This window comes from Callorhinchus milii, unplaced genomic scaffold, assembly GCF_018977255.1.
Source record: "Callorhinchus milii isolate IMCB2004 unplaced genomic scaffold, IMCB_Cmil_1.0 Scaffold5, whole genome shotgun sequence".
NCBI lineage: Eukaryota > Metazoa > Chordata > Chondrichthyes > Chimaeriformes > Callorhinchidae > Callorhinchus > Callorhinchus milii.
The window spans coordinates 10,963,314-10,991,114 of NW_024704746.1; the positions used below are offsets into that span (position 1 = coordinate 10,963,314).

The following is a 27,801-nucleotide window of genomic DNA, read 5'->3' on the forward strand; positions in this document are numbered from 1 at the left end:
TGGCGTGCTTTCAGACATTTCAGCAAAGTGATAAGGAGCTGAACTATATACAAGGATTATTTTAATGTTTTGTTTGCTGGGCAATGGCATCTCAATCAAGAGGCAAAGGTAGATCTGACAGGAAATGGTCTGTGGAAGTTTGGTGCCTGAAAATTCAGACTATGTTTCCCCCTCTGGCTGGTAATTGAAAAGCTGCATTCAACAAATGCTTCCGTGACGCCAAGTTTGAATGATAAATACTTGTAGATAGTTGAATGAACAGACAGTGATACATAATTCCAGACACTTAGTTCCTGGGAAAGAATGGGTTAGAGAAGGTTATACAATCAACCTAGATTATAAAACTTGTATCCATGCCAAAACTAAAATCTAATTTCAATCTTCCATGAGACCTATTTCAAAATAGTGTTTTCGAATTGCTGAACTGGTTATCTGTATTACATCTTCTTATGATTTTAAACAAGGCACACTGGAGGTGACAGAAAATTCATCTGGTTTTATCATAGAATTAAGCTTATGTCGGCTGTGAGCATCAGTATCAGCTGTAAATGTTTATGAATAAAAAATTAAGGAATTTAGTGCCATCAATGACCTGTATTATAGGAATCTAAGAATAGTTGTCATTGTAGTTGGAAAAAACAATTCATTCTTAAAACTGAAGTACATTTTCAGGCAGTATGATATAACTTTGGAGTGGGCAGATTTCATCTCAAGCAATGATATGTGAACTGTGCTATCTAAATGCGAGTTGTTTATAATACACAGATGCAAGGTGTTGAAAGGGAGTACTTTTAATAACTTGACAATTACGATAGTTTAAAACTTAAAAACAATCAACCGTGTAAGGCAACTTTATTCTCATTTTACAAAACGTTTCCGGAGCAAATGTTTGCCACAATTGACGTAGTTGCTTAATGTTTGGCTGCTGAGGTTTGGCATGCATTCTTCGTTGGAAGTCCAGGGAGTCTGAACAAAGTCCAGTGCCACATTTTGTCCCTTAAGGCCTGTATTTATGCCAATCTGTGACAACGTTGCCATCCTAGGTGGCGAAAAGCAAATGACACAGCAGTTCCCATGAGTCCTAGAAGAGCCAGCGATCCAAATGCTCCACGGATTCGCTTTTTGGGCTCTATGGAGAGACAAAGCATGAATGAAACTATTTACACACACATTTACCTATACAGGTACTACAATTTGATCCAGTTACTTGATCCTAAGATCTTTACCAAATAAGTAGATGGACTGAGGAGTTGCAGATGGGCTTTAATAGTTATTTTATATATATATATTAATTCTATACTGGAAAAAGCAACCAGAAATGTGTATAAAGCTAGTCCATTAGTAGAAGTAGAGAATGGAAAGGCTTTGGGGTTATTAATGACTGGTTGAAAGCTTCTACTTGTAAGTAGAAGTTAAAAATCATAGTATAAATATACACATTTATTACCCATGTACCATTTTAACTGTAAATGTTGAGGGGCGCATTGGTTGTGGTTACCCAATTACACATTTAAAGCCCAATTTTCACTTGCTGTACAGGACGTTACACAATCAACTGAATGGATTCCATACAATAAGAACATTTGAAACCATCAATATTTAGATTAAGATCAAGATATGTGAAGGATGTGGAACAGACTTTTGTGTTAAACCAGTGGTCCGGCATGGAGGGCGCTATATAAATCCAAGTTGTTGTTGTTGTAGATAAACAAATGCTGTTGTGGCAAAATAGGTTTTTCATTTAGCCTATATGGTTTTAGAATATATGCCTATAAGTGGCAGAGATAAACATTACAGTAACCACTTTCTTTCCCCTCCTCCCAATTGCTCAGGAGCAAGACAGATCCAGATCAAAAAAAACCTCCAAGAAAAACTCTTGTACAGCAGTTATTACAGCATAGAGCTAAAATAGTCCTTAAAGAAACATACAAAAATGGTTTTAGAGAACAGATTTACTTTGAGTCACCCACCTCCAGTGTAATAGCCATATGCATAGACAATTCTTCCAACTATCCACGTTCCTCCAAGTGCACTTGCCAAGCGCTAAAAAATAAGCATAGAAAGCTAATTTTTAATACAGCTACTCAATGTGTATTAAAATATTGGAAAGTGTATTGCAACACAAATTAGCTAACAAGTCGGCTTTATAACTGGTTGCTTGAAAGCATGTACCAATCTTTAGAGTAATAGAATTATCTCTTCAGAATAACTCAAGATTGGTAAGGGCGTTCAACCTACAGGTTTGAGCTAGATTGCTCATCTACTTTGAGAAATTGGAACTTGTGGTCTTGGCTGACACTCAAGTCGTCGGAGATGAGGTCTTTCAGCTGAACTGTAAAACTGAGGTCCTATCTGGATGTTAATGATTCCACGGCACTGTTTAAAAAGTTATGTGGGGAGGCGGGTTCCTGATATCCTGGCCAACAATTCTCATTTCACATTCCAACTGCAGTGGGAGATTACTATGTGCAAACCACATTTGCTTACATGTACAATTACTACAGTTAACAGTGATTATTGTGAAGCACTTTGAAACTGTTGCGATAAAGCACTATATCAAATGCAAGGAATATTATTAACAAACTGCAAAATCGGACTCTAATGTTAAATGGCAGCTGAATTTTCTTGGAAATAACGGCATATGTTGGTGGATTGCTTTTAATGGAATTGCAGACAGCTTCTGAGACATGGATTTATAATTACTGGCCATTTCCACCAGTCGTTGAGCTGCACACCACCACATTCATTGAAATAGGTTCCAATGAAACTATTGTTTTACAATGAATTACTTACCGGGTACTGGATGCCACCAATTGCCAGGAAAAAGAGGAACGGTGAATAGCATTCCAGCCTAAACCCAGGTGGGAAGAGAGAAAAACAAACATAATGAAAACTAGTTGACTCTGTTTTGAGGACATTGAGCAGAACAGAACAATGAGGCAATATGATCAGTTTTTGTTGTCATCGACAAAAACCGTGAGAAGGTTTATTGTTTCCTTCTCTTCACAACCATGCAATGAATGTTTTGTGTGCGGGAGAGAGCTCAATTGCAGTGTTCTGCAATCAGTTGAAATTTATGGAGATTGAAACCAAGGAAGGGATTGGGTGAGTGGCGGAGAAGACTCTCAAGATAACAAAAGGTAACGATTGCAGCCTTATTAAGGTAAGCGGGCAACATTCCTACATTAAATGGATTCCATTCCAGACGTGGAATAGGACAGTCTTGGCCAATGAAACTCAGCTTGAGCAAAATTCCAAGATTGCTCAATGCCCAGTTCAGCCTAAGTGAGCAAGCAGGTAAGTTGAGGGAATCAGAGCCAGGGCAGGTAGGTGCTGGGGAGAGGCATACAACCTCCTATAGCATATTGGTTAGCACTCTTGTCTCGCATGGGTTCGATTCCTGGGCAGGATGAAACCTTAGACAAGTTTCCTTAGTTCACATGCCTCTGTTTACCTAGCAGTAAGTAGGAGCCCAGTTGTTAGTTGATTTGCAAATTGCTTTCCAGGGGTTATAATCCCTTCTGAAACAAATTTGGTTAATCAGTCCATCACTGTTTGTGGGACACTGCTGTGTACAATTGGCTGTTCTATTTCTCCCACAAAATAAACAGTCAATCCATTTTACAATATATTCTGTGAAGCGCTTTGAGATGCCTCAACGATGTGATAAGGTTCTATATCAAATGCAAAGATTATTATTACTACAAGACTATTTTATTGACACATCCTTATAAATGTTGTTGATCCATACACAACATTCTTAAGATGTTTTAACTGTTTTAACATTTGGAACATTTACAAATGGGCTGTGTGCCAAGTGCATGGTCACCAAATGTTATATTTTAAAAAAACTCCATCTAGCCCCTGCTTGAGAAGAGAATATTATCAGCCTAACAGTAGCCATATGTCAGTGAATTTATGCAGAAGATTAAAAAGTGTTTACTCATCTTTAAATAAGAGTAATCTCAATATTTCTTAAACACAAGGAACCAGTGCCCTGATTCATCTCACTGACTTCTGACCTTCAGCTGATATCAGCAAATACAGTAGTTTCTTTTTTAACTGTTCTTTTGTTTCATCAAAGTAACTGGCAATTTTTACAATGTCAAAACGATCACAGAGTCAATGATACAGCCACTAAGACTAGCGGCATCGGTCGAGGCAGAGAGCATAAATCTAAAGGAATTAAATAGATGTTTGAAATAAAACAGGTATTTAAAAGAAAGAAATGGGGAGCGAGCAAGAGAATGGGATTAGACTGGATGGTTTGTGTGCCGACTGAAGTTGGCCTGTTTCTGTGCTGTGAAATTTCTAAATTTCTACCATTGTATTTAACAAAACTTACGTATTTTGGTGAGCACGTTGGATGCAGTTGAATATGTGTCCTGTCTGAGGATCATCGCTGTACATCATTGGATACTTATTTTAGAAGACAAAAATACAAAATAAGATTCAGAAGCTAAAGATCATATACTGAGTTATTGCTAGTCGGGTCATATTCAACAAGGCTGAAGCACTTTGAAGCATCTCAAAGACATGCAAGGAATATTATTACTGACCAACATCTCAGCACTAGCCAATATCTTCAAAATGATAACGATTGGAGGGGGGTGGCAGGGAATTGGCAAAGGTGTATGTATAGTATAGAAGATCTCTTGGCCACTGTGCTATACAATTCAGTTGTATCTTTAGTGAACATGGCAGCGAGTCTCAAGGTACCTGCACGGCAACTGTCTTTGGGCAAACTTTTATTGCCCAATAAATAAAATTTATTTTATAAAGCAAGAGTAAACCTTTGAACTACAGTAGTCTCATATGCAAAGTAAACCTTTGAACTACAGTAGTCTCATATGCAAAGAAAAATCACAGGAATTTCCATGTGTAGGTGGCATCCAATTTACGTTTAGCTCTGTGTCGGAGTGTAGGTTTGGACTGTTAGAATTAGCAAAGCTACGACTCAATACAAAGGCCTTCATTATGATGATCACAAACTCACTTCTACTTTGTACTCCTTCCGTGCTTTGCTAACTCTGTAGGCAAGGTGGGAGACCATCATGAAACTTGCTGCGCCAGTCAGCACCACATACCCATATTCTTTGGAAAGCACCACCATGTTGGTGAACCTAAAAATATGGGGGAAAAAAAAATTCTTTAAAGAAATAATGGCAATGAGAGAGTTTGTTCAGCTTGCGACAGATGATCAAGTAGGAATTGGTCCACCACTCTGTTACTATCAGACAGGCTAAGGAAGAGATTGTGGCAATGCCCCAAGTCCACCCGTTAATATCCACGATTCCTTACAAATGTTAATATAAGAACAACAGCTATGTTCTCCATTGTTTCAGAGTTTAAGGTAAAAAAAGTATCTTAAGCATTAGTTAAGAGCATATTTGCTTAAAGTTGCAATGTTATATCACCATACTTGTCACATATATATATATACACACACTCACAAAGTAGATATTCAAATGTTAGTATAAGATTGGAGATAACATTCACGTGAATGCTACTCCTAAGTGACTTTTTACTGGGTGTAAGGTTCAACACCAATAATATAATTGTATGATAGCCATCCAATTGAGAAGATTCAAAGTTATTCATAAAATCAGACAACGGCTAAATAGAATTCCTGTCTTATAACTCTGTAACTCATTCTTGGTTTATACTAATCATGTACAAATACAGTACTATTCATTGCACAAGCATATTACAAAGCCCCTTCTATTCCTTACAGCTAAGGTGAAGCACGGTAGTAATGAGAGTATTTTACGATACCAGGTACTGGTTGTGATTGATTACTGCTGGTGTTTAGAAGTGTAATGTCACCAGAAGGGAGCATTTGGATGCTGAAGAGAAGATGAACAAGGACAGAGCGCTGAGGAACACCACACAACTTAAATTAAACGAGTGATTTGTTTAATTTAAAATTCAGTTCAGGACCAATAAAGATGAACTTTTAAAGTGCACAATGCTTGCTGCTACAAAGGTCAAAATATTCCAACCTGGGATATAATAAGCTTTCTAGCATGATCCCAGGTTGGGGAGGTGGGGGCAAGTAGAAGAGAAGAGAGGATTCCTGAGGTGCTCAGAGAGGATTCTATGCTAACCTTCCGGGGAAACTAATGTTAACCTTTGAAAATACAGTCTTTTGGGATTTTGAAACAGAAACTCAAAAATATTGATTAGTGAGGAAAGTGGCTTTACAGTGCTGGTGGGGGAGGAGATCATTATGGCTTCAGCAGGAAAATAACACAAAGCAGCGTTTACCATTATGGGTCACATTGAAGCAGTGATGCAAAGTCTAGCATTGCAGTGCAATCTTCTTTTGTGTGTGTGACACAAAACCCATCCCCATGCTTAAGAGCATCCAAACCCAGTGGAGAATTCCATGCATCCCACCTGCACATGGAAATTCCAGAGATAGATTGTTGGAATGGAATGCACATTCTCACCCTTGAGGGACCCATCCTGTTTTACCTAATTCCTGAAAATATTAGGCACAGGTTGGTGAAGGCTTGGGGACTCCAGATTGTGTGTTGGAGAACTGCAGAAAATCTCATTAGGAGCACCTACAATTACACACTAACTAAATGACTAAAGCAGCATTACTCATTTATTATGGTTAATCCTCTCCGTCTTTTCTGCTACAGTTCTTTGTTTGGATAAAATGCATGGGTGAGGCTTCCCTCCAGTATCACGCCCAAGCGGCCATTCTTAATTTTTAGCATTTCCGAGGCCCTTGCCTCTTGTTGTAAACGCCTTTGAAGCCAAAATCTATGAGATGGTCAGCGAACCTTAAAAATTCTCTCTTCTCCAGAGAATCACTAGGCTCACAAGTTGCATAAATAAACTGAAGTTACAGCTCTAAAAAGGAATTTAACCTTTGTAGCTACACTTACCATGTACTTTGAAAAGCAAATTTTTCCTTCTTTGGGGGAGGTCTCCTTGGAGCTGAACTGCCTCCAAGGTGATGTGCCTGACAACAGAATATAGGAATCGAGCCAGCCCTCTGTGGTGGTCTCGGTAGTCCAAACCCTGTGCCAGGTGGGTCTGTAGTACTCCATGGTACTGTTGAGAGCACAGCCAGCCTGGCACATCAATAGGTTAGAGGAGCAGATCAGTCACTGTGAACAGGGATTCTTTTCATTTGGCTCCTGTTAACCCAGCAAGCTAAAGCTCTAACGGGTAGGGTGGTCCTGGCTGGATAAGCAGCCTTCACCAGAGCATTTGTACCTCTGTATGGATAAAGTGTACGAATTCCCTATATTAAAGGAGTCTTTAAATGTTGTCTCCTTGGAAAAACTAAAACAAACCTCTTTGACAAGAGGGGCATTTGTTAAGAATTCAACATCAACGACAAATTACATTTGTACAGCGCGTTTCACGTCGGAAGGACATCCCAAGGCGCTGGACAGTCAGGGATTTGGACCCGAGCAGGGGGTTGGGATCAGGAGGGGTAGAGGGCAGGGAGGATAGGAGGGTGCTGAAGGTGTGGTCGACGAGGAGGGTCTCGAGACATGTCTTGAAGGTGGCAAGGGACGGAGCAAGGCGAAGGGACTGTGAGATGGCGTCCAAAGAGTGAGAGCAGAGAGGCTGAAGGGCCGATCACCAATGGTGGGGCTGGGCGGCGGACATAGGGCAGATTAGAGCTTGCTGAGCGGAGGAAGTGGACAGGATTATATAGCGATAGCAGGTCACAGAGGTAGGAAGGAGAAAGGCTGTAGAGGGCTTTGAAGGTGAGGATGAGTTGGGTGTCATCCACATACATGTGGAAATTGACTCCATGTCTGCGGATGATGTCACCAGGAGGGAGCATTTGGATGTTGAAGAGGAGACCACCAAGGACAGAGTGCTGAGGAACAGCACACAAGGCGTTAACTTAAATTGAACAAGTGATTTGTTTAATTTAAAATTCAGTTCAGGACCTATTCTGCAATCTACCAAAGCAAAGCTACTGTCAATATTACCAGCTTAAAAATAGACAGGCTACAGAATCCCTCGATCTGCAATGTTTCCAGCCAAATAACAACATTAAAATACGAACACGTTGACAGATTCAAACCCCTCCTAGCTTCCCCCAAAAATATTTTGACACATTCCAGGGACGAGTGGTGAGTTGCGTTCAATTGTTCCTCAAGCAGCATTAAATTAAAACCGGGCAGGATGAAAACTTAGGCAAGTTTCCTTACTCAAGTAGGAACCCAGCTGTTAGTCGATTGGTGGATCGCTTTCTGGAGGTAATATTCCCTTAAAAAAATTAATTTGGTCACTCAATTTATGACGATTTGTGCAGACACTGCTGTGCGCAATTAGCTGCTGCAGTTGGCTCACAAAATATATAGTCAATGCACTTTACAGTATATTGCGTGAAGTGCTCAACAAAGTGATAAGGTGCTATATCAAATGCAAGGATTATTATCTCTTTAAGCGTTTCAGATCACATAGGGCAGCCGGAATTGCAACCTAACAGCAAGCTGGCGTGTCCTACACCGTGACCTGACCCTCACCACAGCTATCGCTGCACAAAAAGGAACTGGTTAAGACGCCACCGTGATACAACAAGGGCAGACGTGCAGGGCTCACGATGCAGTTAAGATCATGGATCGATCACACAACCAGCAAACCTTACACTCAACACCGACAGACATCAGAAACATGTCACCTACCTATCTCCCGTGAGTCAGTTGCTCGCGAAGAGGCTTTTAAACCCCTTAAATGCTATTCTCTGTACAAAATCCACCGAACAGATTTTTACACACATTTCACCCGCAAAAACACACAGTCAATCCACTTTACAGTATATCCTGTGAAGCGCTTTGAGATGGGATAAGGCTCTGTGTCAAATTGCAAGAATTTATTTTCCTTCCTTCCTTTCACGAACCGACATTTTATTGCAAATAAAAAATGAAAATTCAGTGTTAGGACAACCGCGCCACCCCCCCACCCTTTTGCCTTTCTGAACAATTTAGGATGTGGGGTGGGGGGGGGGAGGGGGAAGGGGGGGGAGAGAAAGCAGTGATTTATTGAATTTCCACACTAATTTCTGGTAGGGTCCCTGTGCCCTTGTCAATGACAATGTCAAGGGCAATCAAACCAGTTTCGTTTCCACTCCCTGACCATCAGCATTGCTGTTTCTCTCTCTTTCTCTCCCTCCTTTCTCTCTCTCTCTTTCTCTCTCTCATCCCACACACTGCAGAAAGCAAATCTACCCGACTTGCAAGAATTGTGAATTTTTTTCCCATCAAAACAGAGGAATAAAAGGAAACCTACCGAGAGAGAGAGAGAGAGCCACGACTTCTAATTGCAAACCACCCCACAGCCAAACCACAGGCAAAGAGCACCTCCCAACAAACACCACAGACACACACACACACCGACCTGTGTCTCTGCTGCTGTGACTGAGTGATGGGAATAAAGGCGGAGTGAGGGATCTCTCCCCATAAAACAAGAGGAACTATATCTCAGGTTCAGGCAAACCAGGAAATGATCTGGACACCAATGGGTGTCAGGCAACACACCTCTCACCTACCCCCCAGCGATCCAATCCGGTGGTTAGTGAGTGCAGTCAGTCTTTGTAATGACACACAACAAAAACAAATGCACAGGGAGACTCACTTAGGAAGCGTGGATTCCAGATCTAGTAACATTTTTTCCCCCTCTCTCTCTCTCCGTCTCTCTCTCTCAGTTGATGTCAAATCCTTGTGTTGGCTATCGGAGTGAAGCCGGTGCAGTTTATTAGAGTGAAACTGACACCCTGGGAATCCACCTTTGGAGCACCTCTGAACGGCTCGGCTGGTGGGTGCACTGTCCGGTGTCGCCCTGAGCTCTTGAGTTCTGAACAAGATTGAGTTCCTCGCTTGTTGGTTGGTTCGCTAAGATTTGCATGCGCGGAGCTGACCCTGGGGCGAGATAGCGCAGGGCAATCTGCATTTGTCTGATACAATGTGCATAGATATTGCGCCTTTCACGTTGGGAGGATAGCTCAAAGCGTTTGTACAGCTTGTACCCGACATGAGTTAGCATCTTCAGCTTTGCTCGTCCCAATCTCTGTGACCTGCTTACACCATACTGATTGTCTGCTCACCCAGCTCAGTGGGCTCCAGTCTGCTCCGTGAGCCCAGCCTGGCCCCACCACCATCGGCGGTCGGGCCTTCAGCCTTTCTGCCACCACCCTTTGGAACTCCATCCCACAGTCCCTTAGGCTCACCCTCCCTTACTTCCTTCAAGGCCCATCTCAAGGCCTTCCTCTTCGACCACTCTTCTGGTCACCCATCTACCCCTACCCTCCCTGCCTTCCAACCCTATTGATCCCAACCCCCAACTCGGCTGCAAATGCTTGACTGTCCAGTGCCTTGGGATGTCCTCCCAATGTGAAAGGTGCTATACAAATATAATTTTTTGTTGTTCTGAGCTGTATTTTTTTTTCTCTCTGAGATTGCATGATTGGATGGAGCCTGGATTCACGGCAGTTTTCCTTGGTTCAGAGATTGCCTGCTGTGCCCTGTGCATGTGGAACTGACCCTGGAGCGAGATTACAGCAAGCAATTGGTATTTCAATGATGTATTATACACTGATATAGCACCTTTCACATCAGGAGGACGGCTCAAAGCATTTGTGCAACTTGTACCCAACACGAGTCAGCATCTTCAGGTGGACTGGAGGGGGTTGGGAGGAATGGAGTAGTGAAAAAATTACTGGGTTGGCCAATTACTTCCTTGGGTTGGCCCAAGGAAGAAAGGGAGTGTATTGTTTCAGGTTGATTGCTCAAATGCATCCTACCAACGTGAAAGGCGTTGTATCAAATGCAAGGATTATCATTAGCATTATATTCTATCCCAGTTTTGCAGGTGAAAGACTTAACCAGGTGATGGTGAAACAGGAGCTAAAAGGCATTAAAAAATACCACTCACCACTCATCTCATGACAGATATGGAGAGTTCTTTGCAGGTCTGGATTACCAATGGAGGGTAATTACCAACTATTCAGTATGTAATAAGACTTGTAAGTAATTAATCCTGTTTATTTAGCAAAGGTTGAAATCCAACAAAAATCTCAAGCCACAAATACCTCATTCATTCATTGTGAAATGTGGAACTCCATCCCACATTCCCTTCATCCCACTCCCTCCCTTGCCTCCTTCAAGGCATGTCTCAAGACCCTCCTCTTCGACTGCACCTTTGGCCACTCTCCTACCCTCCCTGCCCTCCGCCCTCCCTGATCTCAACCCCCCATCCCACTCAGGTCCAAATCCCTGACTGTCCAGTGCCTTGAGATGACCTCCCCACATGAAAGGCGCTATGTAAATGTAATACTGTATTGTAATTGTAGGTTTTGCATCAGGTAAAAATTCCTTCCTGTGTCACCGGTTTATTGATAGAAAATCCTTTCCTCAAATCTGACCTTTGTTCTCTCACACTCACTCTCCCTGACTCTCTTTCCCATTCCTCCCTCATATCTCTCTTCTGTTTGCTCTATTTTAGAGACATTAGCACTGGTGATTGAAACAAATCCATCATCCTGTAGTTTCCTAAAAAAAAGTAGGATCATAGAATCTTACAGCACAGAAGCGGGTCATTTAGCCCATCGTGACTGTGCCAGCTCTTTGACAGAACCAATCAATTCGTCCCATTCCCCACTCTTTACCCACAGCCTTGCAATTCTTTTCTTTTCAAGTGTATATCCAATTCCCTTTTGAAAGTTATTATTGAATCTGTCCCCACCACCCTTTCAGGCAATGCTTTGCCATTCGTCATAGATTAGACAAATATTTGAAACAGAAAAATGTAAAAGGTGTAGGAAGGGGCAGGGAAGTAGCAAGCGGGATTAGGATTATAGCTTTTTCAGAGAGCCAGAATGTACTCGTGTGCTGAAAAATTCTATGATCCATTTATGGCCATTACTCTTCTCAACTTTTCTTCCTTTTGTTCCAGCTCTCCATTTCTGCACACTGTTTCTTCCTCGTTGTTCATTTTGTTTGTCATTTTGTAATGAAATCATATTTTCTATTTGTCCCCATGGTTTTTATTTCCTGCCCTCATTATTTTAGCAGCATGAATCATATTGGCTTTTAATCGCTTTTTTTCTAATATCAATCCCACACAGTACGTGCATAGGTAAGGTACACTTTAATCACTTGCATTTCTACTCCCACGTTCAAGTTAAAAACACTGTTTGGGTATCTATAGTTACCGTTTAAGATATTGACGTGTATCAACTTGCTCTTATCTGTATCTGCGTGAATGCAATCTGTCAGTCATTAACTTGGGCGTCAAACCTGTTTGAATTATTTTGAATGACATCTGCCTCTGCCATACAATGTTCAACTTTGCACCTGATTGTATCATTTAAATCTCTGCTGGCACTCTCAAGTTCATTCCTCAATATTGTTACTGATAAAAGACTAAAGTTCAACTCCTCCTCCTCTTCCTCCTCCTCCTCCTCCTCCTCCTCCTCCTCCTCCTCATTGAACCATGGAATTATACAGCACAGAACTCCTTCTGTGCTGTATAATTCAGCCCATTGTGTCTGTGCCGGCTCTTTGAAAAGAGCTATCCAAATCAATCTCACTCCCCCGCGCTCTCCCCATAGCCCTGCAAACTTGTCCTCCAATTGCAAGCAACATAATTTCCAGCTACTTATCTACTGAACTGCTTCTTTCTTGATTCTACCAGGTTCATCTCCCTTAACTCCTCCATTCCTCTCTCTGACACCCAACTCATGTCCGTCTCCTATCGGCCCTGGAAAAAAATCTCCCCTCACTCCCTCTACGTTGCCTTTGAGTCTCTGAACTCCTCCCCCTCTGGGCCTACACCCGCAATGACCTACCCTCCTCGGTCACTCTCCTCCTCAACTCCCTCTCCACCATTCTTGCTTCCCTTGCTCCCCTCTCCTTTAGCCTCTGCTAAATCATCTTTCACGATAATGTTGGAGGCCAAGGATAAGCAAAGTTCCTCTCCTGCACTACCAAACCCCTTCTCCGCCCAACATTCACGCCTCAGCTATCCTCTCCTCCAACTCAAACTGTGAGGAGATGCTGGACTTCCTCGAGACCAATGTTGAGGGGATCTGTTCAGCTGCCTCTGCCTTTCCAACTGCTACCCCCACCTCATCTCTCCCTCACACCCTAGCTTCTACCCAGCCCTCCCTCCACACCTTCGAACGTGTCTTCCCCTCCTCTCTAACCACCAATTATAACCAACATGAAACCCACCATTTGCTCCCTCGATCCCATTCCTACCCCTCTCCTTCCCTCTCAGTGCTACTTCCTTGCCCCCTACTCATAGACATCATCAACGTCTCCCTGTCCACTGGCACCATTCCCACCCCTTTGAAACTGTCATCAACCCTATCCTCAAAAAACCTTCCCTGGACCCATCCCTGTTCTCAAATTACCGCCTCATCTCCAACCTCCCCTTCCTTTCCAAGGTCCTGGAACGAGTCGTTGTTTCCCAGCTTCACTCCTTCCTCTCCCACCACTCCTTCTACGAACCCTTCCAATCGGGTTTCCATGCTGCCCACATCACAGAAACAGCTTTGGTCAAAGTATCAAGTGACATTTAGTCTATCTGTGACCGGGGCTCCCTTTGTCTCCTCATCCTCCTTGACCTCTGTGCTGCCTTTGATATCGTTGACCACTTTATCCTCTGCCACCACCTCTCCTCTCATCTCAATCCTCATGGTTCTGCCCTTGACTGGTTCAGATCCTACCTTTAACACTGTCTCCACTTTGTCTCCACACACTGCTTCTCCTCCATCGTTTTGATCAGGAGTTGTGTACGTGGTGTTGCAGGGCTTATAGACCCTTAACCCTCGCTCCCGGGCTACTGCCTTCCTCTGCCCCACCCCCCCACAAAGTAACCTGCAAAAAGGAAGGCCACAAAACAGATGAAAAATCCAGCACTTAGCAACACTTGATGCAGTTGCTGAAGCAAACATTAGTCACCATCAAGGAAAATATTAACAGCTGGGGAGTCGCTGCAAACGTAGGTGAAATTTTTCTGTGAAATGGTCTTCCATCAATTTTTTGTTAGTTGAATTGATACATGGAGTCGCCGTATTGGGTATGGCTTACAGTTTCTGGCAGTTTTGTTGGGGTGATATCTTTCTGATTCTTAGGGATTGGGTGGTGGTTATACGCCTTGGTTATGCATTCTGAAAGGATACACTTCTGATTGATGCTGGTATTTGCTGAATGTGCATCAATTTCAGTAATAAATTCAGTATTAATCTACATTTTTGACAAATACTAAATTCAGCTGGATGTATTCTAGTCCTGGTTTCAGGTTGATAGTCTTGGCCTCCCTCTATTGGATTGTACTAAGCTGCTTATCCATCAACAATACACATCTATTATTTATAACGTATAGGTAGTTTTCATCTCGATAATGTCAAACATTCTATCAGTGGCTACTGAATCTTTGGATACTGCCTGTTCAGGTAGTGGTACAAATCCCTTCACAATATTGAAAGGAGAAGGAATTTTTTCATGATATCCTGGTCAACAATCCTCCAGATCAATTAGTTATTCACCTCACAGCTATTTATAGGAGCTTGTGTGCAAACTGTTTGTCTACAAAATCGGTTACTTGACTAGCAATTACATACAGCGTGCTTTGAGATGTCTTTGATGTATATAAGTGCTACATCAAGGCCAAGAAATATTACTTATTCAAGCAATTTTAATCTGTTGATCTAGATTTAAATGTTGGGTACAGAGTCTGACTTTCTGCATGTTGTTATTATTATTATAATTATTATAATCAATTGGAGGATTAGGTTTGACAGGCTAAATAGCTTCTCCTCTTGTTCAGGTAAGTGAGGCTGATTGTTGTGCTCCGCTTTACCTGTCTTCATTAATGATGTTGTCATGTTAAAGCTGAATGGTATTAACTGGGTGAATTAGTTAAAATACCGTTGTGGTTTTTTTTTGCTGGGCCAAAATGCAGCTTTAAAGCCATCTCTCCACCACCAGGTGGCAACATTCTCCAAAGAAAATATGTTTTCCCTGGTTTTATAGCAGGTCCTTGATTTCACACCTGTTTACTGTTCACTTTCGGGATTTAGTTTTGCCCACAAAATATACAGTCAATTCACTTTATAGTGTATTCTGTGCTGCGCTTTGAGACGTCTCGAAGATGTGGTAAGGCGCTATATTAAATGCAAGGATTATTATTATGAGTGGTGATAGCTTACTTTCCAATGGACACCCACTTACGCAGTAATAATTACTTGTCCAGGCTAGAACTATTTGTCTCATAATTTCCCACATTTTTTCTCCCCTCCCAATCTTCACCAGGCCATAAAACACTGAGTAGTGCCTGACTGCAGTTTTGTGTGCACTACCAAAATAACCATTCTCTGTGTGTTCAGCCAGACAGTGAGGTATTCGCAGACAACCCTGACTAAGGAGATGCCATATCTGAGCCTATTCAGTCCTCGCCTGATATCCACATACGAACCAAAAGTTTGTGGGTTTAAATCTCGCCCGACATTCAGCTCAGAATCCAGGCAGGCTCTTGTGCAAGACTGAGAAAGCATTGTATTGACGGAGGTGCTGCTCTTCAAATGAAGTACTAAACCAAGGTCCTCATAGCCAGTGGTCATTAAAGCAATCCACAGCACTAATTCGGAAGTTCTAATATTCTTCCTTCATCCAAATTCACTGAATGTAAATGCGTAAATTGTTTTTTGCTGTTTGCGGGATGTTGCTGGTGTACGTTAACACCTCCATTTCCCATTATAACAAAACTCACTCTTCAGAATAATTCATTGCATGAAGCACTTTGAGATATTTTGACATAAGGTGCTACATAGTAAATGCAAGTGATATTGTTTTTAATAAACGTGAATTGACTAAATAATTTAACATTAGTTCCCTGGAGGCTTAAAAGATTTCTGATTAATTCTAGTTGTTCTTTCTCAATGCTGCTTGTTGAGCAAAAGTTTCTGACTCCTACCATTTGGAGGAAAATCATCCATGACTGACTGATCTTCTTAACATTTCTTGCATTTGATAGAACGCCATTCACGTCGGGATTTGTCTCAAAGCTCTTCACGGGATTTGCTGCAAAGTGTAGTCACTGTATATTTTATAGGCAAAAGTGCACATGTTGATCCTAGTTTAGTTAGAACAAATAAGATTCAGATGTAATTATTTCCCACTTACCAGAATGTGTTGAAACTGAATCTAAGTCATGAATCTAAGATTTCCATTTTGATAATGAATTAAAAACTTGTTTTGGGTGGATGCAGGTTTACAAAGAGTTTAAATTGAAGCCTGGATTTGCTTCTGAGCTATCAAGAATCAAATAATCCATATGCTGTCATTCTACTATCATCAATGCCTCAACATTGTGTTCTCTGAAAAGGTGATTCCATGCTTCCAACCCAACCCTACTTGTGCCAATCTCATAGAGTTAAATTATTATGTTTAAAGTGAAAAAGTCAAATAAGAGTGGGTGAGGGTTCAGACAGAACTAATGAAAAGGGTTAATCTTGTGTGTAATCTCGCAGTGCGAATGGAAAAACCGTACAGAATTCTTGAAGAACCTACAACTATCTGATTGCAATCTAGTGAATTTGCTGGAAATGTTTATGTGCGGATTATGGGAAGAATAATTTAGAATAAACAGAATTGCAAGTTAGGAAATTCTAGAAATCCAGGGTTGGGAGTTGTTTGGGAGTTGGTTGGGGAGGCACCTGTGGATGAAAAGGCCACTATTACTCACTATCCAGGCTCGCCCATAAAATGTGGCTACTGATGTCAACAGGAAAGTCACTGCTACCCATTGAATCTCTGTCTTAACTTGAGGCTGACCTTGAGGCATGACCTTCAATAAATGTGAAGAGAGTTTAAATCTTTAATGCTTTGATTTATTATTGTAGGTACCGTGACGATTCTTTTCGCCCACAAAATACACAGTCCATTCACTTTACAGTATATTCTGTGAAGTGCTTTGAGACGTCTCGAAGATACAGGATATTATTATTACTGTGGTGGAAAACGCTCCTTTCAATGTGATAATTATCATTGATCACAGCTGGTGATGCTATCACTAGTGATGGTCTTCAAGGCCTTCAAGGCCGGTCTCAAGACCTTTCTCTTTGACCGAGCCTTCAGCTCCCCTCTCGACTCTCTACCTCCTCCTCGCTCCCTCCCTTCCCTCCCCTCACCCTGACCATTTCCCCCCTGCTCGGGTCCTGATCCAACTGTCCAGTGCCTTGGGATGTCCTCCCGACGTGAAAGGCGCTCTATAAATGAAATCTTGTTGTTGTTGATGGTTATCACAATACCCGCACCACAGTCGATGCCAAGGCATTCCAACCTTTCTTTGTAAATGTGAAGTGATAAAACAGGTTGCATTCAATACAGTGGCAAGTCAATTAGTTGCAATAAGTTTACAAGCATTTGGTTCAGTAAAGCAAATCCATTCGAGTGACAACAGACTGGCCTTGAAATCACTCTTTGAAGGATATGCTTATGTTTCAGTTAACATTCAGTTAATGTTTCAGTTTCTGTTGCACTTTTGTTAATATTAAACACTGTGTTACATGTTTTTGCATATCGCATAGGGGAATCTTAGGAGGGACTGAAAGAGAGATTTGCTTAAGGAGACAGATAAGGGAGAACTAAGGCAGAGACAAAGAGGAGATGAGAATGACAATCACTCCTGGTTACTGATGTATCTCTATTCCTTGTATTCCAGAATTCAATGTTCTTACGCAAGTGTGATAGATGTCCTTCACATCGCAAGGACTCAAACATGTCAAGGAGGAAACTATCTGGCTGGGAATGTATCGCAAAAGCTTGAGGCAAAATGTGGTTGCAGACAGCCAGACTGATCATTATACGGTTCTAATTAACATTCCAATATTAATTGGAATGAAAAATGTGGAGCAAAGAGTGAGGGTTAAGCATTGCTGAAAAAAAATTGTGATTTGAAATAACCACTAGTAGAGAGTAATGATTAAACTGTAGCATAGCTATTGGCACATAGAGGGATTTGTTTGTTATTTGGCACTTATTCATTTTTATATTCACTTGCATGTGAATAGCTCTCTTGAGATTGAAGTTGTATAAGTGTGTGTCTATACATGTATTTACAGTATTATATTTAATGTTTGGAGATAGAAAATAAATAACACAAATTATTGATATGCTTTATTTTCTTGTTTGTGATAAAGAGAAGCTACATATAATGTGATCTGGAAGCAGCAAATGGCATCTTTAGAAAGTAGAATCTTTATACTATTCCTGTTTGTAGTTAAAATACAGAAAACAGATTATTTCAACTCATTCAATAATTTTACAGTTCACTGGAGGTGACCTGTTTGAGATTAAGGATTAAAACGTTGCTCACTGGAGAGGAGGCATTTATTTTGTATGCACCTCACACACATATATATATATACAATATCTATTTCTGGTTTCCAAACAATTTATATATATATATTGTCAATATTAAACACTGGGTTACATGTTACCAGAAATGTTGTTGTAAAAGCCTGGAGAAATAGTTCTACTTTTAACAAACAATATGTGCTTGGTTTTAAAGCAGAATTTGCACAATAAAAATAAGCAGCTGCTATTAAAAAGGTATAAAATATGATTACAGTATATTTATAGACAGACAAGATATTATTATTATTATTATTATTAAATGTCCACTCCCATCCTGAGGCTATCATGGCTGTTCTGCTACACTTCAATTGCTCTTACAATCTGCCTTACCCACTCGATATTCTGCACTTAATTCTGAATACTGTACATTTACACTGGACAGAGTAGAAGCTTGTTTAATGCTGGGAGCATTGTAAAACAATACATCTGGTTCATTTCCACTGCTTCCAAAGGACTGCAGTCTGATGTAGCACTGGTGCCAACCTGGCTCAGTTGGTAGCACTCTGGCCTCTGTGTCAGAAGGTTGTGAGTTCAAATCCCCAAGTCAGGACTTTGAATTCACAGTCTAGGCTGACACACCAGACAATGCTGGGAGAGCATAGCGTTGTTAATGGTGCCGTCCTTCAGATGAGATGTTAAACCAAAGTCCCATCTGCCTATTCAGGTGGAGGTTAAAAATCCCATGGCACTAACTCTAAAAGTGAAGGAAATTTCTCCCTGGTGTCCTGGCCAACAATTCCCTGAATAAAATCGGTCATTTGCTTCATGTTTGTGAGCTATTGCTCTAGGCAAATTGGATGCTGCATAGAAAAACAGTTACTACACTTTGCAGTAAAATCCTACGCAGTGCTTTTAGATGGCACGATAAGGTGCTGTATCAAGTGAAATGATGATAGAAATCCTGTAGAAATACAGTCAATTCACTTTGCAATATATTCTGCGGTTTGAGATATTTCAGCGATGTGGTAAAGCTCTATATCAAATGTTAGGATTATTATAATTAACAATGGACATTAGCTTTCCAATAACTTAGTGAATCTGGAGTAAGCAACTTGACTCAGGGCTGTGTTAAACAGGGTTTGGCTTACACTGCAAACATCACTCAGAGTGGTTGTCAGCTTTTAGGTTGAAAATTCCTCTCTCTTTTCTGTTCTGTGTACACAACGTATTGTTGATAGCATATCTGATGTGTTTCAATAAGGTTAACATAAGTAGGCGTTTTCCACTGATTGGAGAGCTCGTAACTAGGGGAACACAAATTTAAGATAGCAACTAGTACATTTAAAAGAGAGTTTAGAAGGAACTAGTTCACGCAGAGGGTAGATTGCGGAACTCTTTGTCTGAAGTGATGGTTAAGTTAGTATAGATGTAATCAAAAGGAAGCTAGACCTTCACATGAGGGAAAAGGGAATAGAAGCGTATGGGAGGGAGGGAGTAATGGGTGGAATATAAACATTGGCACTGACTGGTTGGACCAACTGGCCTGTTTCCATGTTGTACATTCTTGTAAATCGTTCTAAGCAAATGCCTATTGTATTGACTGTATCAGAGACTGAATCTGCTGTGTTGAGATATTCATCCTTTGCAGAAAGTGCTACATAAATGCAAGTTGTCGCACCTTCACGATGCTCTATTTCGGGACTTTAAACTCACATGACCAAGGCTGATACTTCCAGTACAGTGCTGCAAGGCTTATTATCACCATCTACTGGCTCTGCTGTAGAGTTGCTGGTTCTTTCGGGCTGTTGTCTTGGACAGACTCTCGTCTCTGCCCAAATATTTCAGCGATCGTCAGTTCTCTCTCAGAGTCAGGCATCACTCTGTGTCTGATGTACCTTGCCTTTTTTGCTTCTGCAAAGGCCTCACTGAATGTGGGCATGGTGTACATGGTTCTGGGCAGCCCATCTGGGGTATAAAGTTCCATATCCAACGTTTGGTTTTCAGGCAATACTGAAAGCTGGGGGCTGATAGCCGGACACACGGAGTTTATTTGTTTTCCTGCCAAGTCGCTGGTACCAACGTTCCAATTTCCTCTGCCCTCGCTCTCCACTTGTGATGTCTGGCTGCCTGCTTGGCCCTCCCTTTGCTTGGGTGCCTCCGCGGCCACTGCTCTTACTGAACTGCTCAGGCGCTTCGCGATGCTGTGTTTCACCTCTAACATGTTAATGTCACTGATGGAGGCTTCGGGTTTGGGCCTGTGGGGCCCAGACGGCGTGGAGGCTCTTCCCTCCTCTTCCTCCACCTGCCCACTTGACTTGTCCTTCTTGCTGCTGATCCGATTTAGGAACTCATTGATCCGTGTCTGCAAAGCGACGGATGGATCAGCGGGTGTCTTGACACTATCAACCTTGGCAGATCGGTATCTTTGAGTCCTGGGGAAAGGAAAATATCACAGCAAACGAATCATCCCAAAATATTCTTGTTTCCTCCTCCTCCTCCTCCTCAAGTTATTATGGTGCCTTGTACGCTGCCCCACGTGAAGGACGCTATATAAATGCAAGTTATTGTTGAAGCTGTTATTGCTGTACCATGACTTGTCTCAAGCCTGACGTTCCCAGGATGTAACACTCTTACAGACATCAAAAACTCCAAATGATGAAATGTTTGGCATGGTGACAACTTTAATTTATTGAATCCTTCACTTAAAAATCAGAGCTATTCTGTTTTCTGGAAGAGACAAGTTCTCAGACTAGGTTACGTTGCTTCGCAGGGGAGGAGACATGGGCGTGAGTCTTGTTAATCATGCATGCTAAGCATACTGAGACAATTTGCAAGTCGGTTTAGATTTATTCGAGAGGCAAAGGTGTAACATTGAGATTAATTAGAGGTGGAGTGTACAGTATGTTGTGTAGGAGTCCCAATTTAAGCAATTTAGATCCCTTATTAAGGAGCCCCACTCCATGGTACAGCAAGTTAGAACTCAATGTAATTTTCAACTAGTAGATGCATATGAATTGATTACCCTATCCTTGGAGGCAGCAAAGTGATTTGATCTGGCACTTTGGGCCGCATGCTCGCTTAAAGTACTCTTCATTACTTAATGTAAGGAGGAGAAGCGCAGACAACAATGTCTTTGTGAGTTGTGTTGTTTAATTAGAGCATCATTAATCTTTAACATTGCTGCAATAGAATCCTGGAGCTCAAACACGTCCTGATAGGAATGCAATACACTATGATGAAAACAATGGGATACTTTCCAGACACAAACAATCCTATTAGTCAGTCTTCGGCTGTGACCTGTTGAGCATGCCTTCACTGATTTACATTTAGATATCAAAAAGACAGGAAGTAGGTTCTTCCACAGGTACATCTGAACTTTTGGATTAAGGATGATTCTGAGGAAAGAAACTACTGAGTCAAATTATCGAGAATAAGAATGTGTGTGTGTGAGAGAGAAAGAGCTGTTAGAGAGAGATAGAGAGCACAGCCCTATTAAAGATAACAGAAGGCTCTATACAACATGAGTGTGGGCTCACAGGTCCACTAGGGTAGGGTGACCACATGTCCCTGATTTTCGGGGACAGTCCCCAGATGAGGCATTGTGTCCCTGGCTAAATTTGCCCTGGTTTGAGTTCAGCAACAAACTGAGAAGGAACAATAAAACTTTAAAACAGATACACTCATCAGAGAAATATAACCATTAACCCAACATGTTTCTCCAGTACTGCCAGGATCAGGAATTGTGATCAATTCAATTTTTTTAATATCTGCGTCCCCAGATTTGGTTCCCAAAATATGGTCACGACTAAAGTAAACTCTGAAGCCTGCACAGTACTGGGAAGCTTTAGTTCTGCTGCAGTGTAAAGAGTTTTGAACTCTCAGCTCTTTCGATCTCAGCTCTAAGATGCTCAAACAACTGAGTTAATTGTGGTAATGTTATAGGTATGGGAAACTGAATCCACCAAACTGCAGCATTTCATATGATTACCGGATTGCCTCTGACTCCTTGTTAAGGGTTTGGTCCTTGACAGCTGGGATGGTTGGCAAAATAATCTTGTTGCTGCAGAAGTTTTCTTTATTAGGAGTAACATTGGCAAAGAACGAGCTTCCAAAGCTGCACGCTGTCTTCTTGGAATAACCTGCAAAATGTTATATGAGTTGAGAATCAGCCATGGGGCATAACCTCTGGCACTTTTATACAGAGGTGCATGCTGATCAAAGTGTCATGACAAGAACAAGCAAGGCATTGCTAATCTATCACCCTCTGTTTATATTATCTTTTTAGCTCACGGAGGAATCTACCTCCTGGATTCAATTACACCACGAACCAGCAGAATGAACCCTGATCAGCAATATAATTATTGTCAGTGTCAACAATAATAATAATATAAGAAATCCTTGCATTTGATATAGCACCTTATCACGTTGTTGAGACATCTCAAAGCGCTTTAACTTACAATGATTTTTCTTCCCTTAAAGGGAGCATGTTCTCTACACAAACTTCCCTTCTCTGGCCGTTAGACATCTTATATACGTGAACAATGCGTTTCTTTCTCTTGCTCTTTTGTTCCCTCCCTCATGAGCTAAACGCATCTCAAAGGCCTTCACACATAATGGCTGTCAACTAGGAGCATTTATAGGCAAATGTGGCAGTCACCAATGTTCCACAAACAGCCAGCCGTGAAGCGAATGACCATGTTATCTAAGGATCTTTGGCAAGAGCACTTGGATAAACTCTTTTTGAACATGATCATTGGATCTTTAATGTCCACATGAATCTCAGACGGGAGCTTAGGTTCGGGTCTCAACTGAAGGACAGCACTTCCAACTTATAGCACTCCCAGCACACCCCTGGCTTGCCAACCTTCTGACTCAGAGACGAGAGTGCCACCAACTAAGCCAGGCTGATCTGAGCTTGTGTTAGATTGGGTGTCCTATCCCGGTACCACTCCATTAAACACACACAAGCAGAAAGGAAAGCAATTACTAAGCACTCACCATGCACTACTCTCATAAGGTCTCTCTGAACACGCCTCTGCTCTTTACTCATCGCGTTGACATAGTAAGCTTGTGCTTCGTCCAGGTCATTGAGTTGGTTCATTAGCCTGGCTTCTGCTCGTTTGGCCTCGCGGTGCTCTGCCTCCAAACGCCTTGTTATATCAGCCTCTGCGTTACGCAGTCTGAGACGCTGCATTTTCTGGGTGGAAGCTGCAGAGTGAACAGGAGCCATTAGTAATTACCATCAAACGAACCTGTCAACAGAAATACACAGTCAATTCCCTTTACAATATATCCCGTGCAGCGCTTTGATACGTCTCAACGACGTGATAAGGTGCTATATCAAATGCAAGGATTATTATTTTATTATTATAATGCTAATTAGCAACAGAGGAACAGGTTAGGTTTCAAGCACTGCTCGCGTGGATAATACACAACCCGCTTTGCTACCTGTGTATCACACTCAGACTGGGTGCTTGTGTTTTATGTTACTAAACAAATTGTGCTGAGATCCGCTCTGTGTTAATATCATAAAGCAGCAATACACTGGGCTGTTCAGTGGATGGCCTGAGAGCTCCAAATTGAATTGATCTGGGGAGGGGGAGGGGTGGGGGGGGAAAGAACTGAGTTCGGTGACATTTGTACGTTCATTTATATGTTGTGACTGTGACTATCGCTGATCCTGGAACTACTGCCCCTAGCTAGGGTAGCTATAATATGGTTTGTGCTTTCTGAGCACCTTTTAAACAGCACCTGGCAGAAAATGGATGGCAAAACCACAGCTATTCACCACCTTACACCCGTGTGTTGTGACACAACATCGAAAGGTGGAGACGCAGGGAGAGGGCGATTTAGACTCTCAGAACTCCCGTGGTTAAAAATTCTTTTTTTGCTCCAAAATCCATCACCGTGCTTAAGAGATAGTATCCAAACATTCAAATTGGCTGCTGCTTTTCACCCACAAGAAACACAGTAAATCCACTTTACAGCATATCCTGTGAAGCGCTTTGAGACATCTCAACGACGCGATAAGGCACTACATCAAACGCAAGGATTATTATTGCACTGTACATTTTCTGTAACAATTTACATAAAGCAGAAATACAGTACTCAAAAAATGACACTCACCGATTTTATAAACTCACAAAGAAGTGGTGGTGGGGGAATCTTGCAACGATTCAATGGGACTGATCCTTCACTTCTTTTTATATATAATAATAACTATTCTGGGAGTCCGCAAATGAAATTGATGCCGCAGTTGGAGTCAACATTATCGTGATCAGCCCTTTTGCATATTGCAGTCGCAGATGTGCAGGGCTGAACAGTGCTCCTTTGCCTTTGTTGGGCTTTGGTTACTGTCACTCTCTGCTGCTGATTACTGTTGTTGCTGCTGCTGCTGCTGCTGTTTCTAGGTCAGAGCTAAGTAGGGAGGGACATGAATTGAATGAGTGGGCACCTTGGAAACCCAAAACCCTTTTTGTAGTGTTGGTGCCAGTGCTTATGTGACTCAAGGCAACACTTCCCCCCTCCCCAACCCAAACCCTGCTTCTTACTCTATTGAATCTTGCCTTCATTGTTCGCTCCGTGAAACTGATTTATGCTTCGATTTGGGTGGAAGGGGAGGGAGGTGGGGAACAAAACCATTAGAACAGCAACACTTTTCGTTTCATTCCAAGAGAGAAAACAAATCATGAGCAAATAAACCAAAGTCGCAAATTTATCTTACATTGGTTTGATGCTCCATTAAATTTAACCTCTTTATTGCTGTAAATATAAATCCTTACATTTGATATAGAAAAGATAGAGAAAAGAATTCAGAAATTTACCAACATCAGGATGCTTTCTAAAATGCTACAGAAACAGTGTAATGTTATACCCAGGTGAAATTTTTCTCTTGATGTTTCTGTAAAGTATGACAGTGCATTTGTAAGTGTTGAAAAAAAGTTTTAATGAGGATGCTTCTTAATAAACACTTACAGACCACTTTTACCTACAGTATGTATATAGTTCTAATAACCAGAAACACCCTCTCTCTCTCTCTCTCTCGCTCTCTGATGTTTATTGACCTGCTGTGCTTTTCAGGCACTTTAGTTATTTTAAATTTCTAATCTTCTCATTTTTAAAAAAAATCTCCTACTCTAAACCTAACCTCGTTTCCCTGTCTACCTCTAACTAAAACACACTGTCTAAACAGTGATCGCTTTGAAATCAAAAGATTGTAATATGTTTTCTTGTTTTGAATTGTAAAATTTAAGAACAAAATTTTGGTATAAGCTGGTTCCTTTTTAAACCCGGCGGAAACCAACCTCCAAATTTTTAGATTGAAGTTAAGAATTTTCCACTATTCTACGTGTTCGTAATTTTTAAAATGATCTTACAGGGTGAGAGTCTGTGGAAAGTAGGGTCTCAAATAGTTCAGAGACAATGAATCTGGACGGTGGAGAGAAACTGGCAGAGGAATGAATTTGTGAACGATGGCTAGATTTTTAACACACATGATTTATTGCACATGAAAAAATAATAATTTGGTTACTCAATCCGCAACTGTTTGTGGGACACTGCTGTGTGCAGTTGGCTGCCGCATTTTCCCACAAAATACACAGCCAATTAGCTTTACAATATATTCTGTAAAGCACTTTGAGACATCTCATGATAAGGTGCTATGTAAAATGCAAATATTATTATTATTATTATGATTAAACACTATTGTGCATTTAGAAAGTCTTTTTCCTGGTTTCAATAAGAAGAAATTATATTGCCATTCACTTCCTCTCCAGGGATTTTACAGTCCCAACATCTGAAATGTTGCACAAAAGAAAAGTTGCTACATAAATCACTGCATAATGGTGTAGAACATTAAGAATTTTTTTTAACAATCGTGACATCTATTTTGCAGAGAAAGAATTGTGAGAACGGCGGAAAGCTTATCAATAGCTTCAATGGTCTGAAAGTAAGCAGAGTACGTTCTTGCTCTGTTACCCACGTCGTGGATCATCTTGCCAAACTGGAGAGGACAAAGTCTTCTTAAAAGATGTTTTGTAACACACGATTAACTTTATTTACTTGTAGGCTGTGATTTGATCTAGCTACCTTTCCGGCATTGGATTGTTTTATAATAATAATATATAATATAATAATAATCCTTGCATTTGATACAGTGCTTCATCACGTCTTCGATACTTCTCAAAGAGCTTCACAGAATACACTGTAAAGTGAATTGACTGTATATTTTGTGGGCAAAATGCAGCAGCCAATTGCGCACAATGGTGTCCCACAAACAGTTATGGATTGAAATGACCAAATTCTTCTTCTTTTTCGTCTTCTTCTTCTTATTTTTATTATTATTATTTATGAAGGGATTATTACCCCCAGAAAACAATCTGCCAATCGACTAACAACTGGGTTCCTACTTACTGCTAGGTAAACAGAGACGTGTGGAGTAAGAAAACTTTCCTAAGATTTTAACAAGAAAAATGGTGCCCCATTTGATTTGGATATGCCAAGTAAATTTCAGCTGGGTTTATTTTCCGATGGACACCCTGATCTATTTCCAGATTACTGTATATTCTGGACGCATAAAGAGCTAGATATGTGTGGATATTGCTTCGGCTACTTCAGCTGTTCTGGACGGAGGTAGAAGCAGGCAATGTTAAGCAACAGCCTGTAAATAGATTTTAAGAAACACACCCCCTTGGGAGTATGAGAGATTGAGAGCTAAACATTTCTTGATTCAAATTAAAAAATATATATAAAGCTATTTTTGACTTCTATTTTTCCACCACCGTTTGATATATTATAGATAAGTCCAATGACGTTTTGAAGCACAAGAAGTACAGTTCAGGGAACAATTGCTTGCTTTGTCAATAACAAGACGAGACTGCTGCCAAATACCACTAAAGCAGTCAGAACACACTCAACCTACAATTATGAACAAAGTGTGTGAACAGTGTGTAACCAGGTTGGAGAGAATTCCTCTGCGTCTCAGTGGGAGACTGAGAGAGAGAGAGCACATTGGATGCCGAAAACTGCATGTTAACTCAGTTCCCCCCAACTGCACAGCAGTGCCCTTCAGAGGGAAACTGCTCTGTTCTTTTCAGGTTTAATGAGACAGATAGCATTATGGCCATAAAGCTGTTTACTGGTGCAAAACAAACACCGTTTTCATAGCGTCTAAGAAGAAAGAAACTATTTTTCTAGTGGTTTGGCATACTGAAGCATCTCAAAGTGCTTCACCAGTAATAACTGTCCAAAAGTGCGATGCTTTTGTTGGGAAGTCCCACAAAAAGCAAGGAAGTTTCGCCTACAAATTATACATCAATTCACTTTACAGTGTATTCTCTGAAGCACTTTGTGGGACATTGCTGTGCGCAAATTGGCTGCCACATTAGCTTCCAAAATCCCAAATCACTAAATTTGACAGTACATCTTGTGAAGCACTTTAAGATGCCTGGACAACTTGATA

The 27,801-nt window shown here is 41.2% G+C and overlaps 2 protein-coding genes and 1 long non-coding RNA gene across 7 annotated transcripts; 1 reads left to right on the plus strand and 2 right to left on the minus strand.

The window, feature by feature from the left end:
- Nucleotides 1-777: 777 nt before the first annotated feature.
- mgst3a (microsomal glutathione S-transferase 3a) lies at nt 778-9,760 on the minus strand. Of its 4 annotated transcripts, none has more exons than NM_001292102.1 (6): nt 9,379-9,413; nt 4,997-5,123; nt 4,346-4,419; nt 2,794-2,851; nt 1,971-2,043; nt 778-1,129 (listed from the first exon to the last, which is right to left on the minus strand). In NM_001292102.1, exons 2-6 carry the CDS (start codon nt 5,111-5,113, stop codon nt 1,011-1,013), a joined length of 441 nt encoding a protein of 146 aa, NP_001279031.1. In that variant the 5' UTR covers nt 5,114-5,123; nt 9,379-9,413; the 3' UTR covers nt 778-1,010. The 4 variants fall into 4 exon arrangements, with proteins under 4 accessions (NP_001279031.1, XP_007893829.1, XP_042190693.1 ...); XM_007895638.2 differs by lacking the exon at nt 9,379-9,413 and adding an exon at nt 9,616-9,760 and having other exon boundaries at nt 816-1,129; XM_042334759.1 differs by lacking the exon at nt 9,379-9,413 and adding an exon at nt 9,272-9,363 and having other exon boundaries at nt 816-1,129; nt 4,997-5,126.
- On the plus strand, nt 9,744-18,266 carry LOC103180032. Of its 2 annotated transcripts, XR_488053.2 has the most exons (4): nt 9,744-9,795; nt 10,435-10,548; nt 10,841-10,968; nt 17,707-18,266. It is a non-coding gene; the product is annotated as an uncharacterized LOC103180032 (long non-coding RNA). The 2 variants fall into 2 exon arrangements; XR_488052.2 differs by lacking the exon at nt 10,841-10,968.
- A 1,276-nt stretch (nt 18,267-19,542) lies between these two features.
- LOC103180034 (coiled-coil domain-containing protein 190) lies at nt 19,543-24,748 on the minus strand. The gene is made up of 4 exons (XM_007895642.2): nt 24,468-24,748; nt 23,340-23,549; nt 22,330-22,480; nt 19,543-20,773 (listed from the first exon to the last, which is right to left on the minus strand). Exons 2-4 carry the CDS (start codon nt 23,533-23,535, stop codon nt 20,107-20,109), a joined length of 1,014 nt encoding a protein of 337 aa, XP_007893833.1. The 5' UTR covers nt 23,536-23,549; nt 24,468-24,748; the 3' UTR covers nt 19,543-20,106.
- Between the last annotated feature and the right edge of the window lie 3,053 nt (nt 24,749-27,801).